The sequence below is a fragment of the Ogataea angusta genome, assembly GCF_019207475.1.
Source record: "Ogataea angusta isolate 61-244 chromosome Unknown 61-244_NODE_5_length_850226_cov_91.758892, whole genome shotgun sequence".
In the NCBI taxonomy this organism is placed as follows: domain Eukaryota; kingdom Fungi; phylum Ascomycota; class Pichiomycetes; order Pichiales; family Pichiaceae; genus Ogataea; species Ogataea angusta.
In genome coordinates, this window is record NW_025065219.1 from 125,315 (window position 1) to 149,869 (window position 24,555).

At 44.8% G+C, this 24,555-nt stretch overlaps 16 protein-coding genes across 16 annotated transcripts; 8 read left to right on the forward strand and 8 right to left on the reverse strand.

Annotated features, from left to right (window-relative positions):
* Positions 1-185: 185 nt before the first annotated feature.
* KL928_002586 (uncharacterized protein) lies at positions 186-4,040 on the forward strand (the record flags this gene model as incomplete). The annotated part of the gene is made up of 1 exon (XM_043203078.1): positions 186-4,040. One exon carries the CDS (start codon positions 186-188, stop codon positions 4,038-4,040), a length of 3,855 nt encoding a protein of 1,284 aa, XP_043059740.1.
* Positions 4,041-4,073: 33 nt separating this feature from the next.
* On the reverse strand, positions 4,074-4,481 carry KL928_002587 (uncharacterized protein; the record flags this gene model as incomplete). Its single annotated transcript, XM_043203079.1, has 1 exon — positions 4,074-4,481. The coding sequence occupies one exon, from the start codon at positions 4,479-4,481 to the stop codon at positions 4,074-4,076; it is 408 nt and encodes a 135-aa protein (XP_043059741.1).
* Positions 4,482-4,561: 80 nt separating this feature from the next.
* KL928_002588 (uncharacterized protein) lies at positions 4,562-7,618 on the forward strand (the record flags this gene model as incomplete). The annotated part of the gene is made up of 1 exon (XM_043203080.1): positions 4,562-7,618. The coding sequence occupies one exon, from the start codon at positions 4,562-4,564 to the stop codon at positions 7,616-7,618; it is 3,057 nt and encodes a 1,018-aa protein (XP_043059742.1).
* A 181-nt stretch (positions 7,619-7,799) lies between these two features.
* On the forward strand, positions 7,800-10,007 carry KL928_002589 (uncharacterized protein; the record flags this gene model as incomplete). The annotated part of the gene is made up of 1 exon (XM_043203081.1): positions 7,800-10,007. The coding sequence occupies one exon, from the start codon at positions 7,800-7,802 to the stop codon at positions 10,005-10,007; it is 2,208 nt and encodes a 735-aa protein (XP_043059743.1).
* Positions 10,008-10,060: 53 nt separating this feature from the next.
* Positions 10,061-11,575, reverse strand: KL928_002590 (uncharacterized protein; the record flags this gene model as incomplete). Its single annotated transcript, XM_043203083.1, has 1 exon — positions 10,061-11,575. The coding sequence occupies one exon, from the start codon at positions 11,573-11,575 to the stop codon at positions 10,061-10,063; it is 1,515 nt and encodes a 504-aa protein (XP_043059744.1).
* A 72-nt stretch (positions 11,576-11,647) lies between these two features.
* KL928_002591 (uncharacterized protein) lies at positions 11,648-13,045 on the reverse strand (the record flags this gene model as incomplete). The annotated part of the gene is made up of 1 exon (XM_043203084.1): positions 11,648-13,045. The coding sequence occupies one exon, from the start codon at positions 13,043-13,045 to the stop codon at positions 11,648-11,650; it is 1,398 nt and encodes a 465-aa protein (XP_043059745.1).
* A 39-nt stretch (positions 13,046-13,084) lies between these two features.
* KL928_002592 (uncharacterized protein) lies at positions 13,085-13,324 on the forward strand (the record flags this gene model as incomplete). The annotated part of the gene is made up of 1 exon (XM_043203085.1): positions 13,085-13,324. The coding sequence occupies one exon, from the start codon at positions 13,085-13,087 to the stop codon at positions 13,322-13,324; it is 240 nt and encodes a 79-aa protein (XP_043059746.1).
* A 42-nt stretch (positions 13,325-13,366) lies between these two features.
* KL928_002593 (uncharacterized protein) lies at positions 13,367-14,092 on the forward strand (the record flags this gene model as incomplete). Its single annotated transcript, XM_043203086.1, has 1 exon — positions 13,367-14,092. The coding sequence occupies one exon, from the start codon at positions 13,367-13,369 to the stop codon at positions 14,090-14,092; it is 726 nt and encodes a 241-aa protein (XP_043059747.1).
* Positions 14,093-14,106: 14 nt separating this feature from the next.
* Positions 14,107-14,793, reverse strand: KL928_002594 (uncharacterized protein; the record flags this gene model as incomplete). Its single annotated transcript, XM_043203087.1, has 1 exon — positions 14,107-14,793. One exon carries the CDS (start codon positions 14,791-14,793, stop codon positions 14,107-14,109), a length of 687 nt encoding a protein of 228 aa, XP_043059748.1.
* A 183-nt stretch (positions 14,794-14,976) lies between these two features.
* KL928_002595 (uncharacterized protein) lies at positions 14,977-16,275 on the forward strand (the record flags this gene model as incomplete). The annotated part of the gene is made up of 1 exon (XM_043203088.1): positions 14,977-16,275. One exon carries the CDS (start codon positions 14,977-14,979, stop codon positions 16,273-16,275), a length of 1,299 nt encoding a protein of 432 aa, XP_043059749.1.
* Positions 16,276-16,543: 268 nt separating this feature from the next.
* Positions 16,544-16,993, forward strand: KL928_002596 (uncharacterized protein; the record flags this gene model as incomplete). Its single annotated transcript, XM_043203089.1, has 1 exon — positions 16,544-16,993. One exon carries the CDS (start codon positions 16,544-16,546, stop codon positions 16,991-16,993), a length of 450 nt encoding a protein of 149 aa, XP_043059750.1.
* An 11-nt stretch (positions 16,994-17,004) lies between these two features.
* Positions 17,005-18,549, reverse strand: KL928_002597 (uncharacterized protein; the record flags this gene model as incomplete). The annotated part of the gene is made up of 1 exon (XM_043203090.1): positions 17,005-18,549. The coding sequence occupies one exon, from the start codon at positions 18,547-18,549 to the stop codon at positions 17,005-17,007; it is 1,545 nt and encodes a 514-aa protein (XP_043059751.1).
* Positions 18,550-18,622: 73 nt separating this feature from the next.
* KL928_002598 (uncharacterized protein) lies at positions 18,623-19,051 on the forward strand (the record flags this gene model as incomplete). The annotated part of the gene is made up of 1 exon (XM_043203091.1): positions 18,623-19,051. The coding sequence occupies one exon, from the start codon at positions 18,623-18,625 to the stop codon at positions 19,049-19,051; it is 429 nt and encodes a 142-aa protein (XP_043059752.1).
* Positions 19,052-19,081: 30 nt separating this feature from the next.
* KL928_002599 (uncharacterized protein) lies at positions 19,082-20,533 on the reverse strand (the record flags this gene model as incomplete). The annotated part of the gene is made up of 1 exon (XM_043203092.1): positions 19,082-20,533. The coding sequence occupies one exon, from the start codon at positions 20,531-20,533 to the stop codon at positions 19,082-19,084; it is 1,452 nt and encodes a 483-aa protein (XP_043059753.1).
* Positions 20,534-20,801: 268 nt separating this feature from the next.
* KL928_002600 (uncharacterized protein) lies at positions 20,802-23,357 on the reverse strand (the record flags this gene model as incomplete). Its single annotated transcript, XM_043203095.1, has 1 exon — positions 20,802-23,357. One exon carries the CDS (start codon positions 23,355-23,357, stop codon positions 20,802-20,804), a length of 2,556 nt encoding a protein of 851 aa, XP_043059754.1.
* A 252-nt stretch (positions 23,358-23,609) lies between these two features.
* Positions 23,610-24,389, reverse strand: KL928_002601 (uncharacterized protein; the record flags this gene model as incomplete). The annotated part of the gene is made up of 1 exon (XM_043203096.1): positions 23,610-24,389. The coding sequence occupies one exon, from the start codon at positions 24,387-24,389 to the stop codon at positions 23,610-23,612; it is 780 nt and encodes a 259-aa protein (XP_043059755.1).
* Between the last annotated feature and the right edge of the window lie 166 nt (positions 24,390-24,555).

The window sequence follows — 24,555 nt, forward strand, 5'->3', positions numbered from 1 at the left end:
ATTTACTGGAAAAGCTCCTGAAAAACCCCAACTTGAACATATCCATTACAGATCTGGAAAACCACTGGAATTGCTTGCATTATGCGATTTTCTACAAGAATTTCATTATTGCTCAAATTCTCATTTCCACCAAGCAGTGTTTACTTCAAGCTAAGGACCGCGAAGGATTTACGCCCTTAGACCTAATGAGTAGCGAAATAGACATCCGGAAGCTGAAATGGGTGCCTGAAAGTATTGGCAGACTTCAACGGTCAAACACCAAGGGGATTGTGGAGAATCCCAGATACGGCACTGGAGAAATCAATCTTGAGAAAAGGTTCACCGGAGATCAATGCTTCAGGTCCAATAGCATTCCCAAATCATTCCAGCTTAGTAGGGGAGGGTCGAATATTGTGATGATCGATTCTGTGAAAGACGTCGGTGAGCATTCAGATCATTTGGTTCTTGTGGACATGAGAAAACTCAAGTATAAATATGGTGATCGCGAAACATACCCGAACCTTTCAGAGAGAATCTCACTCCCCAGAATTCGAGATGTCAAAATGTCCAAACACCATTCAGTTGTCCTCACTACAGAGCCCCAGGCCAACATATTCGTCAAAGGATTGGGCACTCGGGGTCGTTTGGGATTGGGAAATGGACAGCCTCAAGACGCTTTTGTTGGAATTCCTGCTTTTGAGAAAGAGCGGGTTTTGTTTGCGGATGTGAGCAATGACCACTCAATATGTTTGACTGCGGACGGCAACGTGTATACTTGGGGCTTGAACTCTTACGGTCAGTTGGGCTATCAAGTCGACTTGCTTCCTCATCAAACAGAAGCTTGTGTTTCTGTTCCAAGACTAGTCAAAACAGGGGATTTGAAGAAGCAGACAAATTGCCAGATTCTCGGAGTCAGCTGCTCGAAATTCCACTCTTTGGTTTATACGAAAAGCGAGATATATTTTTGGGGTTTGAACGTTGGTCAATTCGGGTTCAGTCCTTCGGGAAACACAAACAAAGTGCCTGGTAAGAATGGAGTTGGTATGATTCAGGTAAACCCAAGAAAATTGGCATTCACCTATGGAGATATTAGGAATGTCTCTGCTGCAGACAGTTTCACAGTTGTTCTAAACAATACCAACGAGCTGCACTTCTATCTCAACGGCTTCCACTCAAAAGTGATACCTCCGCTGCTCAACAAAATTGACTCAAAATCCTTCAACACTTTCCGTCCGCGTGTACTTTCGCAGAGAAAGTCAATATCGAAAATCGTGGCGCAGAAAGGATGCGACTCGTGTCTTCTTTTGCTCGATAATGGAGATATTATACAGCTCAATTTTGACGTTAAAAGTTTGGATAATGCTTCGTTTCAAAAAAGTGTTCGTTTTGCCACCATCTGGAAGGCCTCAAAAGAGCACTTGCGATGCACAGACGTTGACATGGGAAATGATGGCTCTATAATCATCTCGGTCCAGGACGGCTCCGCGTATAAACGTATCAAGCGTGCTGTCGTGAAGGATTCCAAGTCCTCGCACGGCTACATCTCGAAAAAATTCAAGTTCTCCAAGATCGTTGGTCTCAATAAGGTTGTTAGAGTGGTTTCTGATCCTCTGTTTTCCAATTTTGCGTTTATTCGGGACGATACCGATCTTATACCTCATAGACTAGCAAAGTCGTCTATTCTTCGGGATTTTTATAACCTGTCGCCATTATGCGAAATACAGGATGATCGACTTGTTCAGCGTCGTGCCATAGTCGACAAGGTGGGCAAGTCATCTATGTCGTTGGACACCAGCTTCAAAACCAACTTTGTATATAGAACCAAGGTTTTGGATGTTGGAGAGGAGGAGACTTTATTCGGGCAGCGAGTCATTGAAGAGGATTCGAAAGCTCAATCAAATGACTTAATTGTCAATCTCCAGAACACCAGGTGGACACAGGACAAAGATAGCACTGATACGGTAGCGAGTATCAATGATGATGACATCGTTCGCGAGACTCTGAAATCGGAGAACATTGATTATTGGCTGACCATGAAGGATTTTGCAAAAGGAAAATACTATGATTATACAGTGTCCGTTGATGGCGTCGATATAGGCGTGCATCGAGAAGTGCTGGAGCTGCGATGCGAAGTTCTTCGCAGCTTAATTCACCAAAATGGCACTTTGGAGCGCAATGGGGTCGTGCTGACCAGTACCCCAAGAAAACTGGAATTTACCGGCAAAATCACCCTTTGTGCAGTGCTTGTGGCTCTACATTTCTTATACACTGACCAGTATCTCGACGTGTGGACAGACTACCCGCTGGGGAAAACTCCCAAACATGTGCAGGAGAGCAAAGAGGCTTTTGAGAACATATCCAAAATGCTGCGTATTGTCTCTCCTATGGGCCGTGTTGAATGTACAAACCCATTGCGCAGCGACTTGGTAAATCTACACGGTGACTGTTTGGTCAAGTTGCAAGACAAAAATGTGACTGTTTTCAAGCCGCTCCTAGTTGCGAGAAGTGCATATTTCGAAACGCTCTTCTCCAGCCGGTGGAATATGGATTTTGCTTCGTTACCTGACATCAACTCGGTTGTGTTTGGGATTATACTGAAGTACCTTTATGGCCTGGAATATGATGAACTATTCAATGATGTGGAGCAAATTGACGATGTCACGTCGTTTATTAATCTCGCACTGGATGTCATGGATGCTGCTGAGCAACTCATGTTGGACGAACTGAGCGATATTTGCCAGCTATTAATAAAGGATTTTATCAGCTTGGACAATGTGCAATATTTGCTCCGCCATTCATACAACATGAAGGCTTACAAACTATTTGGTAACTGTTTGTGGTTCATGTACAATAACTTGGACGTTCTCCTTCTTGACCCATGTTTTGGAGAGATGGTTGAGGAAGAAGAGAATGCGTTTTTAAACACAGTCAATGATGCCATGAAATGGTTTGCAACCCTCAAAAACCACCATCGCGAGACACCTGCTCTCTATCTGCAAAACAATCCGGAGCTCATTCGCGAGATGGTTGATGACATGGACAGTTACAACGGGCACTTCATTCATCCTTTGCTTTGGGACGTTTCCAGACCGGTATTCGAGGACCAGGCACCAGTGCCGAAAATCAGCTCGGCAGAGCGCAGAAGACGGTCTTCTGCAAGACGTCTTGAGGAAAATAAATCCAACGTTCCCGGCGCAACGGCTAAACCGCGCACTTTGTCCAAGGTTCTGTACACTCAAAAAATGCTCTCGCAAAGCACTGAAGAATCTGATGAAAATGCCATCGCCGATGATGATACAGATAATGATTTTGTCTTGGTCACAAATAGAAAACCGTCCGCCAGGTCAAGCTTCTCGGTATCTAGTCCGATTCCTATACAAAAGAGCGGTTCTATCAGCAATGCGAAAAAGCTTTCGCCTCCTCCAGTTTCGCCCAGCAGTTCTGGCCATATATCGGTCACCATTCATCACGAAACCCCTAACACGAGTGCAGGAAGTTTTCTAACGCTAGCCGAATCCTATGGTTCTCCCGGAACTCCTGGATACAAGTCCACCAGCCCTGCTCCTCCCGTTGTCAAGGCAAGCTCCAAAAGTATGCCTCGACTATCGCAAAGGGAGCGGATCAAGAGAGGCAAGCAGCAACAGTCTTTAGCTACAGGTTCTAGTATCATGAACAACGTCAATGTATGGGGAGCTTCTCCTCCAGATACTCCTTCAAAACCTTACACCCTGGTGAATCAAAGTGAGGTGCTTGCATCTGTGCCGTCTTTCGAGAGCGTTCTGCAGGAGGAAAAGATGCTTCAAGAGAAGCAGAATCCTCAGCCGGTGAGATCTTTTGAAGATATACAGAACGAGGAGCGGTTTGAGCAGTGGTGGGCCCAGGAAAGCGCGCGTGTGCAGAGAGAGCTCCAGCAGGCACAAGAGGCAGATAGGCCTCGTCAAAATCGCCGGAACAGTCGCAAATCTTCCAACTCCAAAGACAGTAGCCAAAGAGACGGCTCCAAAAAAGTACCCAAAAAGCACTATCAGCGTCGTGCTGATAGTAAAATTGAGGTTAAATGATATACATTTGTATTTAGTTGAATTCTAGGAACTCTAATCGTCACTTTCGTCGCTGCTTTCGCTGTCGTCGCTGGCATCCTCAAACCAGCCGAACTCGTTGAGATCTATGAAATACTCACCACCACGCTCAGATACCATCACACCTTCTCTTCTTAGGAGAGTTGCCTGCTCGGTCACGGCTTCTGCCCGCTCGCGTTTTGAAATCACCCCCTGGGAGTTCACCACCCGCCACCACGGCAGGTTCTGGAACTCGGGATCGTCAAAGAACCGAGTATACGTAGTGAGGTTTTTGAGTGACATTCCCACCTGTCTGGCATTCTGGGGCCGGTATATTCGACGTGCAATCTGCCCATAGGACGTTACCCTGCCATATGGTATCTTACAGGTTTCCGTGAACACGGAATGGTGGAAAACAAGCTGCTCCCCGGTTGGCTGTCGCATGGTTAAAAAGAGTGCACAGCCTGAAAGCAATAAATCGAAGTGAAAAGTCTAGTTGTTCTTTGTAGGCGAATAAACAAACCATGCCAGACAAGAAGGAGACTCTGGAAGAACGGAAAAAGAGGTATTTCCTTCAGGAAGACGCCAAAACAGAACGGCTGAAAGATGTCAAAGACAGCACTAAGAGGTTCAAGTACCTGTTGAACCTTACACATCTGTTCCGGCACTTCATTGATTTGAACGCGTCCAAGGACAAACAACTGATGAATCTGATTCGCCAGATTGACTCGCAGAAAGGCAGCGGGAAACCGAACAAAAAGGCCTCCTCGGGACGAAGACGCAAATCGGAGAAAGAAGAGGATGCAGAGCTCATCCACGATGAGGAATACGAGGAAGAAACCACCGTTCTGACCGAATCGCCAAGCTACATTCATGGAAAACTACGTGATTACCAAATTCAAGGCCTAAACTGGCTCATATCGCTGTATGAAAATCGACTTTCTGGGATTCTCGCCGATGAGATGGGACTGGGAAAAACACTGCAGACGATTTCGTTCCTGGGATTTTTACGCTATTATAAGGGAATTGATGGCCCATTTATTGTTGTGGTCCCAAAATCGACTCTAGATAATTGGAGACGAGAATTTGCCAGATGGACACCCGATGTCAACGTGCTTGTTCTTCAAGGAACGAAAGAAGAGCGTGCAGAGCTCATAAATGATAGACTGATGCAGGCTGATTTCGATGTCTGCATCACCTCCTTTGAGATGGTCATCAGAGAAAAGTCAAAACTTGGCAAACTTAGATGGGAATACATCGTTATTGACGAGGCCCATAGAATCAAAAATGAGGAAAGCGCGTTGTCCCAGATCATTCGTGTATTCTACTCAAAGCATAGACTATTAATAACGGGTACGCCATTGCAGAACAATCTGCACGAGCTTTGGGCGCTATTGAACTTTATATTGCCGGATGTTTTTGGCGACGACGAGGTTTTCAACGAATGGTTTGAAAGCCAGGGAGAGGAAGATCAAGACCAAGTTGTGCAAAAACTGCACAAAGTTCTATCTCCTTTCCTCTTGCGGAGAGTGAAGAGCGATGTGGAAAAATCGCTGCTACCGAAAATAGAGACCAATGTGTATGTCGGCATGACTGACATGCAAATCAAATGGTATAGAAACTTGCTCGAAAAGGATATTGATGCCGTCAATGGTGCCATCGGAAAGAGAGAAGGGAAGACTAGGTTACTCAACATTGTGATGCAGCTGCGTAAGTGCTGCAACCATCCATATTTGTTTGAAGGTGCCGAGCCGGGTCCACCTTACACAACAGATGAGCATCTGGTTTACAACAGTGGTAAGATGATCGTGCTTGATAAGTTGCTCAAGAAGTTACAAAGCGAGGGCTCTAGGGTCCTGATTTTTTCTCAAATGAGCAGATTGCTGGATATCTTAGAGGATTATTGTTATCTCAGAGGTTACGAGTATTGTCGAATTGACGGATCCACTGCACACGAGGAGCGTATCCAGTCAATCGATGATTTCAACAAGCCAAATTCTGACAAGTTCATTTTTCTGCTGACGACAAGGGCTGGTGGTTTGGGCATCAATCTGACCACCGCTGATGCTGTTGTTCTTTATGATTCTGATTGGAATCCTCAGGCAGATTTGCAGGCTATGGACAGAGCTCACAGAATTGGACAGAAAAAGCAAGTCAAGGTGTTCCGTTTTGTAACCGAGAATGCTATAGAGGAGAAAGTCTTAGAAAGGGCAGCACAGAAGCTGCGTCTGGATCAGCTGGTGATCCAGCAGGGTCGTGCTAATAATAAGGCCACTTCGCAAACTATCGGCAACACTAAGGATGATCTGCTCGGAATGATTCAGCACGGTGCGGAGGACGTTTTCAAGAATAAGGTGAACTCTGCAGGCTTAGACACCGATATTGAAGCCATTCTGAATAAAGGAAAACAAAAGACAGAGAGCTTGAATCACAAGTATGCAAAGCTTGGGTTAGACGACTTGCAAAATTTCACCTCTGACTCGTCGGCCTATGAATGGAATGGAGAGAACTTTGCTAAGAAGGAGCACTCTACTATTAATTTGTGGGTGAACCCAAGCAGGAGACAAAGAAAAGAGCATCAGTACTCCATCGATAACTATTACAAGGATGTGTTGCAAAACGGTCGCCCGTCCCCCTATAAAGGACCTAAGCAATACAACATCCAAGACTTCCAGTTTTATCCTCCTCAGTTGAAAGACTTGTTGGAAAAAGAGCAGCTTGCTTATAAGAAGAAGATTGGCTACCAAGCCCCTCTTTTGGATGGATTGGACAGCGAAGATGAGTTTGTGGCTAGTGATGACGAAACAAAGACTGACCAGCGTGAGCGCGTGGAAAAAGGTAAGCAAAGGCAGCGAGAAGAACAACAAAAGATAGATACTGCCGAAGAGCTAACCGAAGAAGAGCAGAAGCAGAAGGAAGAGCTGTTAACTCAAGGGTTTGCGAACTGGAATAAGCGGGACTTCCTGTCATTTGTTCATAGCTGTGCAAGGCATGGATCCAAAAGCTACGCGGCCATTGCAGCAGATTTGCGAACCAAATCTGTGGACGATGTCAAGGCTTACAGTGAAGTTTTTTGGCAACGCTACAAGGAAATTGACGGATGGGAAAAATATGTCAACCAAATTGAGCAGGGAGAGAAGAAAATACAGAAAGTTTTGATGCAGCAGGAGATTCTTTCCGAGAAAGTTGGACAGTACGATGCCCCACTGCAAGAAATGAACATAATTTATCCTCCAAACAATTCGAAAAGACTTTATACAGAAACAGAGGACCGCTTTTTGTTGATGAAAGTCAACGAATATGGACTGAGCAGGAAGAATTTGTATGATCTGATCAAGGCTGACATCATGAGAGAAAATGAATTCCGGTGCGCGTTTTATTTCAAGTCCAGATCAAGCATCGAACTCAGCAGAAGGGTTGCAACGTTACTTTTGGCCATCACAAGGGAGGCCGAAAATCCTGCTTCGTTGAAACGCAAACCTGCTCACAAAAAGGTGGCTAGTGTTGAAACCGACAGCCGCCAGGTGTCAATCGAACCGGCAGACTCAGAGGAGCGAGACCTAAAGAAGGCCAAAAAATAGAGTATGTATCGTGAGCGCCGATCGTCGCGTCGATTTTATATCTCCCCAAAAACGTTGTGCTCAAAATAAAAATGAGGAGTAAAAAGGGAATCAGCTTTGTAATTGGTTTGGTTATTTGGGCTGATCGTTGAAAGTGATTTTGTGAATAGAGCTATATTTTGTTGTCCAACCATAACAGACCATGTTTGGGGAGCGAACACTGCTGGGCTCACGGTCTTGGGCATTTTTAGTCAGGAAATGTGGGGAAGCAGGTAATCGAAGATTCAGTACAAGCGGATTTCGCTTCCAGGACGTTGAAGTGAGGGTTGACGGTGTTAGCGTGAAAATTGAGGCAGGGTCTTCAATCATTCAAGCGGCAGATAAAGCTGGTATCATGATTCCAAGATATTGCTACCATGACAAATTGGCCATTGCAGGAAATTGTCGTATGTGTCTTGTTGAGATTGAGAAATCTCCCAAGATGGCAGCTGCTTGCGCCATGCCAGTCATGAATGGAATGTCTGTGCTTACAAATTCTGAAAAGGTGAAGAAAGCTAGAGAAGGAATTACAGAGTTCTTACTGTACAACCATCCTCTTGATTGTCCTGTGTGCGACCAAGGTGGAGAATGTGATCTCCAAGAACAGACACTTCGGTATGGTTCTGACAGGGGCCGCTTTCATGAGGTCTCTGGTAAACGAGCTGTTGAGAACAAGGCCCTGGGCCCTTTGATCAAAACGTCGATGAACAGATGTATTCACTGTACTCGATGTGTGAGATTCTTGAATGATGTTGCTGGAGCCCCGGAAATGGGAAGCACGGGTAGGGGCAATGATCTCCAGATTGGTACTTATGTGGAGAGAAACGTGAATTCCGAGATGAGTGGAAATGTGATTGATTTGTGCCCAGTCGGAGCTCTGACTTCGAAGCCGTACGCATTCAAGGCGCGTCCTTGGGAACTGAAGCGTACCGAGACAATAGATGTCACGGACGGTCTTGGTTCGGCGATACGTGTTGATAGCAGAGGTTCTGAAATCATGAGAGTTCTTCCTAGACTCAACGACGAGATCAATGAGGAGTGGATCAGTGATAAAACCAGATTCAGTTATGATGGACTTGCAGTTCAAAGACTCACAAAGCCAATGATCAAGGTGGACCACATGTTTGCCGACGCAACCTGGCACGATGTCTTAAGCTTGATTAAGGAGAAATACGAACAGCTGAAACCGGCCGAAAATGAGGTCAAGGGAATTGTTGGAGCCCTGGCGGACGTTGAGAGTATGGTTGCTTTGAAAGACTTGATCAATCGAATGAATTCTGAAAACCTTACTCTTGATGTTCCCATCACCAACATTCCTTCGATTGACTTCCGCTCCAATTATCTGTTTAACTCGACAATCGAGCGAATCGACGAATGTGATCAATTGCTTTTGATCGGTACGAACCCAAGGCACGAGGCTCCTTGCTTGAATGCAAAGCTGAGAAATAGATGGCTCAACTCTACCATGGAGGCTTCTCTGATCGGTGAAGAGTTTGACTCGACTTTTGAGTATGAATATTTCGGCTCTTCTGCAAACGATTTGGGCAAGGCACTGAAGGGCAAACTTGGAGATAAGTTAGCGAATGCCCAAAGACCAATGGTCATTGTCGGTTCCGGTGTGTTGGAAAATAGGGACTCGCTCGCGATTCAAAAGATTCTTGCCTTGTTCGCTGCCGGAAAACCAAACTTCAATAACGATGATTGGAAAGCAATCAATTTGCTTCACAGAGAAGCTGCTAGAGCTGGTGCCTTGGATATTGGGTTCTACAACGAAAGTGCCAAGGTGAAATCTGCCAATCCCAAGATTGTCTTCTTGTTGGGTGCAGATGAGGTTGATCCGACAGCCATCCCTAAAGAATCATTTGTTATTTACATTGGCTCTCACGGAGATGTTGGTGCTTCGCTGGCAGACGTAATTCTTCCTGGGGCAGCATTCACCGAAAAGAGTGCAACTTACGTTAATACTGAAGGTCGCGCTCAGCTTACCCGTGCAGCTCTTGGACCTCCGGGTTCTGCTAGACACGATTGGCAAATTATAAAAGCCATAAGTGAGTATGTGGGTCTAGGGCTACCTTATGAACACGAAATGCAATTGAGGTCCAGAATGCTGAACATTGCTCCACATTTGGTTAACTACGACGTTGTTGAGCCCACGTCTACCGAACTTTACACTCTGAGTCTGAATATTGCTGCCACTGTCAAAGTGGGTGCTATCAAAGGCGAGACACTGAAGAACCCAATAGAGAACTTCTATTTCACGGACGTCATTTCTAGAAACTCCAAGACCATGGCCCAATGTGTGGGAAGCTTTGGACCAAAGATTGAGAAAATCCAGGACGAAAATGCCCATCTTTATTTAGGTATCACTTGAGCCCACGGGTCGCTCTATTTATTATCATTATTTATTACTATGACATCATCCTTTCAATCAACAAAGGCGTGACAACGGGGCAGAATTCCGGGGTGAGAGAGAACAAATGCGGCACATTGATTTCTCGACTTTTTCTTGCTCGGAGCAGATGATATGCAGGCTGCCACGTCGTTTATCAGTAGAGTAGTTTCAAACTCCTGGCCTTTGGTAACCGTCTTGTAGACCGGCAAAACCTTAATTTTTGACAAAATAGCGTAGAGCTTGTCGGACGAAGTCGCATCCACCTCTGACTGGGGCACTAATGCTGGTAGAGTTATATTATCGTTTTCAGGGTTTGCTTTCAGATGCTGCGTATTCACCTTAGCTTTTTCCTCGATGGTGTTCGGAATAACAGAAACTTCCTTCGGGGTGGCTTCCCGCAGCTTTATGTACTTCTCGGTGACTTCCCTCTTTCTCAGCGCATCCTCAGCAGCTCTAAGACCGGCCTGTTTCAAATTCGATCCTTCTCCTTCTCCGATTACTTCATCACCAATCATACACTGAACAATAAAGGAGACGTCAAAACCATTTCCTGTTTGTTTGGTGATATAACGTGGAGGAAGTGCCGCTGACCCTATCAGGGCGTATAGTTGTGCCTTTGCATCATTGTTGAGATTTCCCTGATTAAATCTCTTGCTTAGCCTAATAAGTTGGGGTGTGATGAGTTGATCTAACCATTCCTTTATTGTGTCCAAGTTCGAGTAGTTGCTATCGATGTACAGTCCACCAACATAAGCTTCAAAGACGTCTGCGTAGATTTTGTGTTTTCCCTTTTGGAACGCAGCATCTTTGGCAAAATTAACAACCAGCTTTTCATGAAATCCATACATTTCAGAGAATTTACCAAGAGAGTTGTTACTGATTATTTGAGATCGTAAAATGGACAACTCTCCTTCGTCGTAGCTCGGGTACCGCTCGAAGAGTATTTGCGTAACGAGGTTGTTGATGATCGAATCCCCGAGAAACTCCAATCGTTCATTATTCGACTCCAAGATCTCTTTCTTGGAAAGATGTTTAATATTACTGATTGCTGATCGATGTGTAAAGACCCTGGCTTCTATAACCGGGTCCTCGATTTTGGGAAGTGGAGGAATGCCCTTGTTGGGCAATTTCGGATTCGAATCTGTATCGAGCTTTAGTTTTTTGAATTTGAGTCTCATCTTGCTTGATCCCTTCAACTTTGTGCTCTCATCGAAATCTGCTATTTGATCAAATATTTTCAGCTTGCCGCTCTCATAGAGGTCTTTCAGCCTCGCAGCGAGCTGGAGCTTCTGGTTCCGTTGAACAGCCAACAATACCTCTTTCCCGTCTTCTTGCTTCTGTATGTTGGCCAAAGAGTTGCGTAGCTGTTCAGTATTCAACGACTCCGTGATTATCTGACGGATGCTATGCTGCAACTGGGTGACAGCGTACTCGATTGTCACTGCACTTCTGGATGTAAGCCCATTTTCCAAGCTGGCCTCCGTGTGACGACCGATCGTATCTGGTGTCTCATCCGCGTCTACTGTCCTCTCGCGTTTGGACCTCATCAATTATTGAAAAAAATACCTGGCACAGCCTTTAAATATATATATGCTGCCTATCTATTAATACATTGGAAATCAGAATCTAAATTTCTCTTCCTTCTTATCGTCATTGTGCAGTTCCTTGCGCCTCTTCGAAGGTGGCACGGACTCCACATCTCCGGTGCGTTTCAGATCGTAAGCGAGAGTTTCAGAGCCATAGATACTCTCGTGCTGCCCCCCCTTTTTCTCCTTCAAAACTGTGTATAGCTTCTTAGGGCCTCCATCGTCCGTTTCGTTGGTATCTTGCTGTGCTTGAGCGTTCTGTAATGGAGTGCCTTCAGCTTCAATACTATCAATGGCCACATCTCCTGCAGCTGCGATGTACTGGGAGTCTGACTCTTGCTCTGTTCGCATGGGGCGCTGTTCTTCCTCTTCTTTTTCTGCTCCTTGATCTGCTTCCTCCTCACTCTCGCTTTCATATACTTCCTCCAGTTCTCCCCATCTCGTGCGATCCACGGGCTCTGCTCTGTTGACCACTGTTCTCTGATCGTTGTCAAAAGAAACAGTACCGTCAGAGTTGATACGCATATAGGGATAAGCTGGTGGTGGCCCCAATTTTTGGAATTTTTCATACCATGGTGGCAATCTCGACTTAGGTCCAATCATTCCCAGAGCTTCACGGAGCCGAGGACTCATCACTCCTGGACGATACTTGCTAACTTTAAATGGCCCCAGAAGCTCGATGCTCTCCAAACCCTCGAAATAGACCTCTCCATAGCGCAGGAGATCCGGCTTTGACTGGTTTTTGAAAAATGCGTCGTATAATTTGTTGAAATCGATGTCTAGTTGACCCATTCGCGGTTGCACTCTTTCTCTCATTCGCTGTTTTAGAGTCGTCTCTTTGTCGTTCATCGAACTCCTCATTTGTATGATTCCCGTATCTGCAATGAACTTGGGCAACTGGTAAGGGGGCCTGTCGTAATTCCTTCTACCCATTAAAAATCCTTTGGCAGCACCCCAGTGTTGCGGAACAGGAGTCGCATTATGGAGTGTCTTCAAATACACGAGAAGTCGCGGATCCGGTGAGTTCACGTCCGCCATCTCCAGAAGTTCAGGCTTGTCCGACTCAGCTTTCAAGTATGCCAATGGGATCTGGTACTTTTTCTTGAACTGACGTTTTGATAGCTGCTCGGGAAGATCATCTTTTTCAAAACCCTCGTACTCCGACTTCGCCTCTTCTGTTTTCTGTTCATTGTCATGTCCGTCTCCAATTGGTGATTCCTTTGGCTTATTGAACTTATCAAAAATAGCCTGGTATTCAGCAACATCGTCTACTGGGGCGTCTTCAACCACCACGTCCACAGGCGAGTCCGGTGTTTCTGCCCCATCCACGTCTTTTTTGATTTCAGGAAGCTGTTGCTGGACGGTTTCAGACAAGCTCTTCCTCTGTTTCGCACGTTCCCTTCGGAGCTGGTTTTTCGTTTTGCGAACCATGTGAATAAAAAATAATCTTCGGCTGTGCTTTTTAAAAACATGTCTGAGACAAGCGATAATGCAAACACGCCGACTTCCAACGAGCCGGTCTCCAGTGAACCAGGTCTACGTGTGGGCGTGAAAGATTTGTCCAAATCACAGCTGTCTGTGTCCGAAATTACGCAGAAATTGAGCTCTGAACTGAACGACGCGCTAGACGAACTGGCAAAAATAGATAAGGCTCTCAACAGAACGTACGACAGCATTGAACGCAAGATCAGCCAGATAGCCAAACAGTAAATAGCATTTATAACATAGATCACGCCGTGTTGAAAATCTTTCATGTTATTTTCACTACCTGTGCGAAAGCTGAGCACAAAAGTCATCTCCACTCCCGGCTTTAACTCGGTAGAGTCGTACCTCAGCTATGCGCAGGTTGCTGGAACGTCTCCGAAATCAACAGTGTTTAGGGGATCACTGTATGAAATCTCATTTGCAGAGTTTCTTGCTGATCATTTGAATTTGAGACGAATGGTACTCCAAGGAGGCGCGAACGATGGAGGTATCGATATGCAAGCCACCTGGAACCTGAAACAGCTCAAACGCGTATCTGAGAAGCCTGCAGGCGCATACTTGGGCCCAGCTCTTAAGCACGTCGTTCCGTTTGTTGAGCAGAAACAGAATGATGCCTTCAAAGTGCGCCTGTATGTGCAGTGCAAATGCTGGAAGCGAAGCAAAATGGACGCTAAAATGGTTCGCGAGCTCACAGGAACATTTGCAGACTTTTTCGCCAGAGAAAAGCTTCAAAATAGGGCGCTAGTCATGTTTGTCACTCCTACAGGTGCCACAAAAGTCGGGCTCGCAAATTTCGACACAAGCGTGGTCCCCATGATATTTGTCAAGTTCAGCGTACCGGAGCTTAAGTCTCCAGGCTTGGACCCATACACGGCCGAAAATTACATCAAAGGCAGAGCCGAGAGTTTTTACTGCAATCCGATAGCACAAGCACTTTTGTCCGGACTTGACTGGAAGACATTCGCAAATACAATTGTACGCAATCAAAAATAACCGAATCTTTTAATCTACTCAGGGATCTTGGATCCACGCTTGACGGCCTCGATCTCCCCGATGTTTTTGAGCCATTGAGACAGTCTTGGGAAATTCTCGACTTCTTCTAATCTACGAGAGTTGACCCAAGGCCAGGAGCAAAGATCAGCAATTGACAGGTGGTCGCCAACTAGATAACCTGTCTTGTTGCGGGCTAGCCTCTCCTCCAAAACAGAGAACAATCTGATTGTCTCGTTCTTGTATCTCTCAATTGCGTATGGAATCTTCTCAGTAGCATAGAAAGCAAAATGGTGGTACTGGCCCTTCATTGGGCCCAGACCAGCCATCTGGAAGAAGACCCACTCCAGTTGCTCGTAATACAAGTCAGTGCCGTATTCGTAACTGTATTTTCTGTCCTTGTCGTATTTGTCACAAAGGTACATCATGATGGCGGCACTCTCATTCACATGGGTCACTTTTCCACTGGCGGAAACATCGGTAAGAGAAGGAATTCTTCCGTTAGGATTGAATTGGAGATACCAATCCTCCTTACATTCGCCTCTCATGATATCAATTTTGCGGACATGATAATCCAGACCTAATAATTCAAGCAGAATGGACACCTTCTGGCCGTTCGGAGTAGCCAGAGAGTACAGCTTGATGTAAGGAGCTTCCAATCCAGATTCCTTAGGGTCGCTTTCGTCAATAATGTAGTGAACCATTCTTTGTGAAGTCGATTGAGAAGAAAACGGAGACGTGGAACGAAATTAGGGAACTGCCTTTTCTCGTAGACTATGGCGTGCATACAGTATTGCTCTTTGGGTCATCTTAGTAAGCAGGCGTGATAGTCGCGTCGATCGACTCATCCATATCATTTTTTTGTATTTGACCTAGTGTGTTCAACTATGGAAGTGTCTCTTTCCGTCGAGGAAACGAACCAGCTGCGGGCGAAGCTAGGCCTTCCATTGATTTCTACTAGTGATAAGCCCTCAATTAAGGAAAAAAAGGGGATTCCTTTAGGCGAAACAAACAAGATACGATCACAGTTAGGACTGCCTCTAATCACATCAGAAAAAGCAGATAATGACCCAGAGTACGAGAATTATAGGAAATTAGAGGATGAGCGCATGAAGCAGAAACAACTGGATGAGCTGCAGCAGCGACTGTCCAAAACCAAGAGCGATCTGCAACGACGTAAGCTGGAATCAGGGGAAACGCTTTTAGCGAGATTAGACAAGGAAGAGATCAATGATGATGAATGGTTGGCCAAGGTGGGCACTTCACAGGAGAAAAAAGTAAGTCGCAAGAGAAAGGCAACTTCAGAGGACGATGATCTACAAGGGGTAAGTGTTGCCCACAATAAGGAGGATTACGCGGAGCTACTCGGAGAAAGCGAAGAAGTTGTGTTAACACTAAAAGACAAGAGCGTGTTTGACGAAGACAAAGACGAGCTTGAAAACTATGAACTTGCAAAACGCCGACGAGTGAAAGAGTTCTTGGAGGGTCAGGTGAAAGAGAAAAAGATCGACGATAACAAAGAACAAGATAATGGATTTAAGATCGGGGAGAAAATAATTCCAAGGAAGCAAACAAAGATGCTTGTTTCATTGGACTTTGATGATGACGAGCAGGATTCTCAACCATCTGACTACAGTGCCCCAGTAATCAAGAAGCTGAAAAGTAAAGTGAGAAACAAGCGGAATGATAAAGAAGAGTTAAAGGAAGCTAATTTTCAGCAATTGAAGTTGATCAACGAGGATTTAGAAAAGGAAGACGACATCGAGCTGAACAAATTCTTAGCTGCTTCAAGACGACAAAGACAGGAATCACGGCCTATAGTGATTGAAGAAAACCACCAGGAAGAAGGAGGAGTGGTTCTGGATGAAGACGCAGATTTCTTGGAAAAGCTCAACGGTAGCAACACTATCGAAGAACCGAAGAAGGTTCAAAAGGTTGGTGACGCGACGCAGTCCAAAGCTGGCCTCATTCATGTCTCCGAAAAACTCGCTGTGCTTCATGACGAAGTCGATGCGAATATGGGACTGTCCCGTACCCTAAAGCTTTTGAAGGACAGATCGGAGCTTGCCCCAAATTCTAATGCGTCCAATGTCAACCTGGTTTATAGAGACGACAAGGGTAGGGTTCTCAACCAAAAGGAAGCCTACAAGTACTTGTCTCATCGGTTCCATGGACATAAGAAATAGAATAAAAAGTATGCTCGGCTGTCTTAAGGTAGACAGACGTAGTAAAAAATTGGTTCCTAGCAGGATCGAACTGCTGATCCCCGCGTTATTAGCACGATGCCTTAACCAACTGGGCCAAGGAACCTGGAACGGTAACTTGGTGGCAATAGGTATAAATACACTTGTTACTTGCACCTGTGCTGGGCACGCGTCAAGGTCAACCTTTCAAGTTTTTCGTGTCATGTCTTTAGATCAGCATCTGAATAAAAAACAAAAATTGGAACCGACAATGCAACCCCTCAAAGTGTATCTTCGCTCTTCGAAAGCCAAAGCACCAACCAGAGGTTCTGCATTGGCTGCTGGGTATGACTTGTATGCCTCTGAGAAGGCGGTGATTCCTGGACACGGCCAAGGACTGGTTGCCACTGACATCAGCGTTATTGTCCCCGATGGTACTTACGGACGTGTCGCCCCTCGTTCGGGACTTGCAGTCAAGCATGGAATCTCAACTGGTGCAGGAGTCATTGATGCTGATTATCGTGGAGAAGTGAAAGTTGTTCTCTTTAACCACTCTAGCAAAGACTTTGAGATCAATGAAGGGGACCGTATTGCACAGCTTGTACTCGAGAAAATCGTGATGGCTGAGGTCAATGAGCTTACCACCGAGCAATGGGAAGAAGAGATTACTGAGAGAGGTGAAGGTGGATTCGGATCTACTGGAGGATTTGGAAATAAATAATTAATAGTCTGCTATAGAAATATGAATTTTAAAAGTTTCATCAAAATTGAGACGATGCGCTTTATGAGTCTCCAAAACTCGACGATAATCCAGACAATCCAGAGTGCTAAAACAATCAAGTTCTCCAGAAATGAGTACACAAGCTGGAACAGCCATTCATCGTTGGTGTTTGAGAGCTGATCTTTCTTCTCCTGGATATTTCTTATCCTCAAAGTGATAGATGTATTAATTTCACCGTTCGTTCTGTCACAGTAACCCAGTAATTCTTCAATTTTGTAAGATTTGGCGTTGTTGAACTGATTGAATCTGTCCAAGATAGCATCAACCTTGTTAATGGTCGTTTGCAGCGATTGTGATATCTGACTAGTTTGCGTTTGAGTAGATTCGAATAACTCGAGTTGCTTTTTGATTTCATTGCCTTTGGAGGCAATTATGTCCTCGCGATGATAGTCTGCAATGCGAATCCTCGACTCTGCAAGAGCAAGCTTGCTTTGAAGGCCTTTAACCATCTTTTTTTGATCCGTAAGATCATCGCAGTTTCCTGTTTCTTCGCTATCTATCTGATGCGCTGGGGACAAAGATTCACTCGATTTTCCACCTTGAGAAAGAAAACTCAGCCTATCTATACTTGAATTGCGCGAAGAGGGGGTATCAAAATCCTCGTCACTCTTCAAGGACCTGGTATGACCGGGGGTACGTTTTAAACTGTTTAATCGATAGTGTTCTAATCGAGCAAGGGACGCAGAGCTTCCGTTCACACGGGCAAGCGAGCTGAGCCGTCGATCATCACCAGAACTGTCGTCGTCGTCCTTGTGGAATTCGCCATCGAAGCCAACAAACAGTTGCTCATGAAGGCTTTTCAAACGTCTGTTTTTCTGTGGGGTCTGCTTCGCGCTGTCTAGCTTGGGAAACCAAAGCTCTCCGTTTGGCTTCTTCAACTCGTGCCAGTGTTTCTCTCTCCAAGTGATGTCGTTATAGTATTCGTTCAGGTTCACCTGCCAGATGAGGTGCTGTCTGTTGTACTTACTAAACACTCTTGAGGGTGGTTTGTAATCTCCTAGAGGAAAGGTAGTAAGCTTTTCGTTGTATTTCTTTCTGATACGTCGATTTCGTATAATTTGCAAAGGGTTGAACACTCCCTCAACCCCTTCGTATAGCGGACTTTGGTGATCATTGTCATCGTAATGCACTGTGTTTTGATATAGGTCGATGAAGTCGTAGTAGCTTTGGATGATAGTTTTCACTTTCTCTGCTCGTTTCCTGCAGATCTGAAACGATTTATCCTCGTGGATAGTTGGCTCAAATTTGGAGCGAGGTTCAACAGAAACCTTTAGATCATGGACCTGATCTCTACTCAGCTTGAGATCGTGAACAAGCGACTTCCGAGCATCCAGAAGCTCCTGAGTTTCCTCTACCAGTCCCTCATATTTATTGGAATCGTTTGTCAGAGTAGAGCTGAGAAGACTGTTATGTGATGTAAACCCATTTGATTCCGCGGGTACCTTTATGGGCTTGTATTTCTTGAGGTTGAGCTGCGTATCCAGTACAACAGTCATTGCATTTTTATATTAGATGGTTTTATCTTTTATTCACACCCAAAACCCAAAAACGAATTCTTTATTTGATTTTATGTCTTACTACTTTGCCATATTAGGAACCAACGACAGTCCGTTGTACGAGCTTGAAATTGGTACTTACAAACAATCTGGAGACGGGAAACCCAATTTTCCAATTGAAATAAAAGAATTACAACAATTCATTGTAAACGCTTCGCTCGATATACTCCAGGATCAACAGTTCAAAATCAACCAAATATTCTTCAAAAACCTCGATTCATTCTACGGCTATCAAGTGTACAGCTACCTAACACAAGGAAATATCAAATTCATTATATCAACAAACGTGAAAAACCAAGACGAAAGTATACGACAGTTCTTCATAGAGGTCAACGAACTGTACGTAAAAAACTTGCTCAGCCCATTCTACAACGTCAATGACCCCATCCGCAGCGTTGGATTCGACTCTAGAGTGTGTCTTCTCGCTAAAAAATACCTATAATACATTATAGTCCTGACATCTAATATACAATTACCCCAGCTCAGAAAACCCTTTGAGCAGATCCAGCGACGAGACTTTATTCCCATCGTTATCGTGATCAATCAGTTGAGTCATTTTGCGCGATATCTCACGGATTTTAGCTTCAGTCAATGCGTTGACTGCATTTTTAGATTGCTTTAGTTTATGCACCATTAGTTTGAGATTTTCCAGAACGCGCAGTAAGCGAAGTTTGTCCAGTCGTGCTTTGTAAGACTCCAATGACTGTAAGTGGTTCACGATCTCGCCCAGCTTTTCTTGTATCAGACCATTATCTTGCAGTTGTGCATCGACCTGAATTTTGGGCAGTATTGCTGTTTTCCTGATTTCCTTCCACCGGGCTTCTTCTTTATTAAGTTCTGCAAGCTTTTTCTCATATAGCTCAAGCGTGTGCATGTTTTCTTGATTGGCCTTGTTGGGCAGAACGATGATTGGCTTATTAAGGTTTGCATTACTGCCGTGGTCGACTTCGTTGTCATCGTCTTCTGCCAGCCACCAACTGGTATTTATTTTCCCATCGGCTAGGTCTCTGATAATTTCATCTTCTATCACATTAGCTATGCTCTCTGCAGTGCTAATCTTTTTTTTGGGGGCTTTACTTGCTCCTCTTTTGGCGCACCAAACCATCAACTGTCTCATCTTGTGCGGATCGGGTAGGTCTTGTGACACATGTTTATATAGTTCCTCAACAGGTATTTCACGGTCAGGCTCGGCAATGAAACCATTACCAACTGACGATAATCGCTTGCCTCTATTGCTAAGCGATGATCTGCGTTTCTTGACCTCGTATTCCTGTTTGACTTCCTTGGTTCGCGCCTGAGATAAAATTTTAGAGAGAGTAGACTGTTTTGGGAGAACAGGTTCGGGATCTTCGGGTATCAAATCGGGGACAGTTGCTATCTCAGGTTGCACCTCAGCTTCGTGCTGCTTTGCGGGTAGTTTGGTGTTTCGTGGCTTACGCGTGCGTTTTTCTGATGTCTTGCTCTTCGGAATAAGGTTTGATTTCTTTGCGACTTTTGGTTGTTGGAAAGAAGAATCCATGGAAAACACATTATCCTCTTCTTCAGACTCTTCTATAGATTCCTGTTCGAGCTCATCCAGAAGGCTTGTCTTGGGAGGTTTGGGCTCCGGTGCGTTTCGAGTGACTTTTCGTCTTTTTTGAGGTTCCTTTTTCACAGCAGGCTTTGGCTTATTCTTCGACCCGGGGGGGCGTCCACGTTTACCCGGGACCTTTTTTTGCACTTGCTGCTGAGACGCCCTTTTGAAAACAAAGCCATCGTCATCTTCCTCGAAATCCCCGTTAGTCTGTGCAACAGCTGATTTGTCAACCAATTCCTGGGAGAGAAACTTGCCTAATCTCCCAGAGCCTCCTTTGTCCAACGTGGCGGAAGAGTTGATTTGACCAGCGGTAGTTTCTTTCTGCTTAGGTCGCTGTTTCGCGGACATGCTTGTCTCAAAAATTATATAAACAATACCACGATGCAGTTTAAATTCTGTAGTTTCGCGTTTTCTATGCTCGAAAGCTGCAAACCGCTTTCACAAATTGCTAGAAATCAATTGAACATGCAAACGATCCACTAACACGCGATCAAATATCAATAGGATATATATCTCTATATCCTCTTGCTAGTCTACTTTTTTTCGTATCGTCCTGAGTGAGGCTTACTGACACTATAAATGTTTTGACAGAGATAAATTCGTCCTCACCTTGACGTTAGAAGTATTCTTCTGGAGACTGAGCGCCAGGGGACTTCAGTGGCTCTGACGACGAATGGGTCGATTTGAGACGTGTTTCGCTTCCAGGAAAAACGTCCCCAATTGAGTTTGAAGGAAGAATACCTGGGGTTTGGGGAAGGTTCGAGGCCGATTGAGGTATCAACAGGTTCGCGGAGTCATTGGCCGAATTTCCAAATTGCAAGAATGCACCGTTCAAGCTTGAGTGATTATTGGAAGCAGCCTTTTTGAGTTGAGCCTGCAGTCTTTCGCGGCCTCTAACCAGACCTTTTGTAGATGGAAGAGAGTTGTTGCCCATAGAAGACATTGAAGTGTATGAGGAACTTTGTGAAACGGATGGAGATTGCTGGCCTCCTAGGAAGCTAGGAATGTTATGCTTGTTGTGGATATTTGGAGAAGATGACCTTTGAATAGGCTGTCTAACTTGAGACAGATGCGAAGGAGACGACGGCCGCAAGATCTGTGATCCTTGGGGAGCAGGTGGAGTGACCCTTCCCGTGGAGGCACTTTTGCCGAGTCTCGGACGCGGTGCAGTATAATTGAAATAATCTGCGGGTTCGTCAGACGTGGTGGAGTCTGGAGAGTTAATAATGATTTTGGCTGCACTTCCGAAAGCATTTGGTGGGGAGGTTGGAGTAGTAGAGTGTAATGACATGCCTTCGGAGGCTTGGGTAGTTGAGCTTCCCGACGAAGTATATCTGTGCAAAGATGGTGAACTTGCAGTGATAACTGGAAGTGAAGATAAGCTGTTGCTTTTCTTGTGTCCAGATTGGGCAGGTATATCGGGCGAACTAGGTTTCTTGACCGAATGGAAGGATGGGAGATGTAATGACGACGATGAGTGATTGTTCACAAACACCTGGCTCTGCGATGTACTGGAGTCTGCGGAGATAAATGTGCCATCATCTCTAGACGAACTAGAGTCGCCTGCGTTCATGTTGACAACGGAGGAGGCATTTGAATATGGAGTTAAATATGCGGTGTTAACAGGGTTGTTTCTCTCTAGCGGATTACTCAGCGAGCACAATTCTGTAAGCTGTTCAAGCCATCTTGATGCAATTTCTGGAGAAGGACATCTGAAAGTGTATTTAGTTTTGGACTCAATTGATTTACTCGAATTCATCCGGACAATAAACTTCCTTGGATCATTTGGCGATGCACTCACTTTCATTTCGTCCAAGCTGTAAGAGTTCAAGGGATGTCTTTCCTTCTTTCGGTCCTCGGTCTTGAATTCATGCATAAAGTTGAACGTGAGTACATAGTATAGTCTCGAATAGTTCTTCAGATACTTCGATTTCTTTTCCAGAAACCCTGATATCAAACTTGAGCTGATCCTTTCTTTTTGGTAGGGATAATGAACATCCGATTTTTTTCTGATTTGTTTGGTGTTCATCAATGACTCTTTTGCAGTAAGTTTTAAAAGGTTCTTTGCGTTGTCGTTCACAATGAAGTAGTCCCAATCGATGCCAAAATCATTCCTTAGAAATCCGTTCATGAACTCGCTCACCATATTATCCTTTGCAGCATCAAGCTCAGAATTGATTAGATTGACAAAGTTGCGAACACAGTTCTGGACCTCAGTATACAAAATACTCTCCAGCTGAACGCTCTTATGTTGTAAATCATAGAAACTTTCTTTCAAATGTGCTTCGGTGTAAAGTTGATCTTTGAGTTGTAAGTCAAGTTTGAGCCGCAGCAAGTAAGGGTCCTTCTTGGGCTCCAGTTTGGTGAATTTGAGGTGTGAACCAAGACAGGTGGTTGTTTCGCCCTTTGTGAGCAGCTCAACAGATGTTATATAATCAGCTAAAATTGCTCCTGTCTTTGCTATCTCGTATTTAAGATCAGAAGTCTTGAAGTCACTGGAACCTTTCAATGACGCAATCTGTTTTATCGTTTCGTTCAGACTTTCTTTCAAGTTTTCCAAGCGCGGAATAATTTTCAATGTGAGTTGGTTATGCGTTATCAGCTCCTTTTCGGCCAAACTGTTGTGGTAGTTGGATAATGTGCTGGAGATCGAAAGAACAGAGAGATCGCCTACCGGGAGGAATGATGTCTGAACAAACTTGTTTAGCATGGCTTCTTGGTGAGCGTTGTGCTGATCTGACTGATTCAAATTCGTCGAACTCAATGATTGGCGGATGTTCTTTGATGCAGATCCCTTGAATTTCAGTTTCCCGCTGGTTTGCTTCTTCAAAAGCTCCAAATTTTCCAGCATAGCCTTATTGCCGAGATACGTCTGCTTCTTGAAGATGCTGATCTCCTTAAAGTAGAATATCAGCTGCTTGATGATCATTTTCCATATTGAAAAGCGATTGATCAGTTTGTCCACTGGCTTCGGCTCGTCAGCAGAGTTCAGTGGATTGTAGTAAGGCGAATTGTAGTTATCAGCGGGGAGGACCTTATTATGGAATTGAAGAAGCCTATTGGAGACATCGTACAGATCGGCTTGACCGAAGTAGTCGCTTTGGCCGTCTAGTGATGCCTCGTAAACACTCTGTGCAGCACCCTCAGGTGTTGATGCCATTGAATAGCTCATAGCTGTTGACACCCGATCCAATGTACGCGGCTCTTGATTCTCGTCTAACGGAGCAGAGGTGCAAGTCACAATAGTCACAGTCGAGGAACACGAGCAGATGGAATTTACTGGAAAGGCGGCTTGTTCGAATTCGCGATGGAAGAATAGTCCCTTGAATTCCGATCTAGAAAGAATGCCTCACAGGACTACATATTTTAAAAACGCAAAGGCAATTCCCCCCTCGCACCATAAGGCTAATTATTGATGCAATAATTACATTGTCAAGCCGTTCCAAAGACCTGAAAACGTGGTTGCTGGAAACAGCTCCACGTTGAATATCGTCACAGCCCCTTGCATTGCGTTTTCGTTTCCGCGGAGCAACAAAGACTGCTCTGTAGTCGATTTCGGGGGCTCTGATTTTTCGGGCCAATAAATCAGACTGTATGTAATGTACTGCCCCAAAAAGACTAGAACGTCTAAAATAAGCAGTCCAGTTTTATTGGTGGGTCTGGCCTCTCCAATGATGTTTATGAAGATAGAGTTGTAGCGGAACGTGTCTTTGGACTCGTAGAACTCGATGCTATGTTGCGTGTGTAGGTTCAGATATGATATAAGCGAGTCATGCGGAATGTCTGGTAGGTGGATGTGATTGCGGTAAAAGAAAAAGTGATCCGCAAGCGCTATGCTGTTTATTAAGATCACCTCCACCAGCACTGCTCTCTGAAAATAGATTAGTTGCGTCGTTATCGCCTCTTCGGTTACGATCTGTCCCGTCGACAAGAGATTGTACTCGATCCATTGGCGCAAGGTATGCGAGTTAACGCCTGCGAGAAACAACTGTAGCGAGATTCTGATGACGAGCTTGAAAAATGATTGATCTTCGAGGTAGATGATTATCAGCTCCAGTAATAAAAGTATGTTTAGTGCGTCCATAAATTCCTGCTTGAGACTGTTTCGCACCTTGATAAGCTGTGTCACTATCAAAGAGGAGTCTCTCTGTTCCGAGACAGAGTCATAGGACCCAGGAAACGACCCAGGCATGCTAAAGTTCATGATAAAGGAAGAGAGGAAATGTTATGTAGCAATTCTACCACCTCCTTGCACCATAGAGCAACAGGGCCCGAAGAGTAGGGAACTCCTTAAATAGTCGTTCCTCCTTTGATCTGCAACTCAAGCATGGAGTAGACCATGCAGGGTAATCTTATTCCCACTGACACGA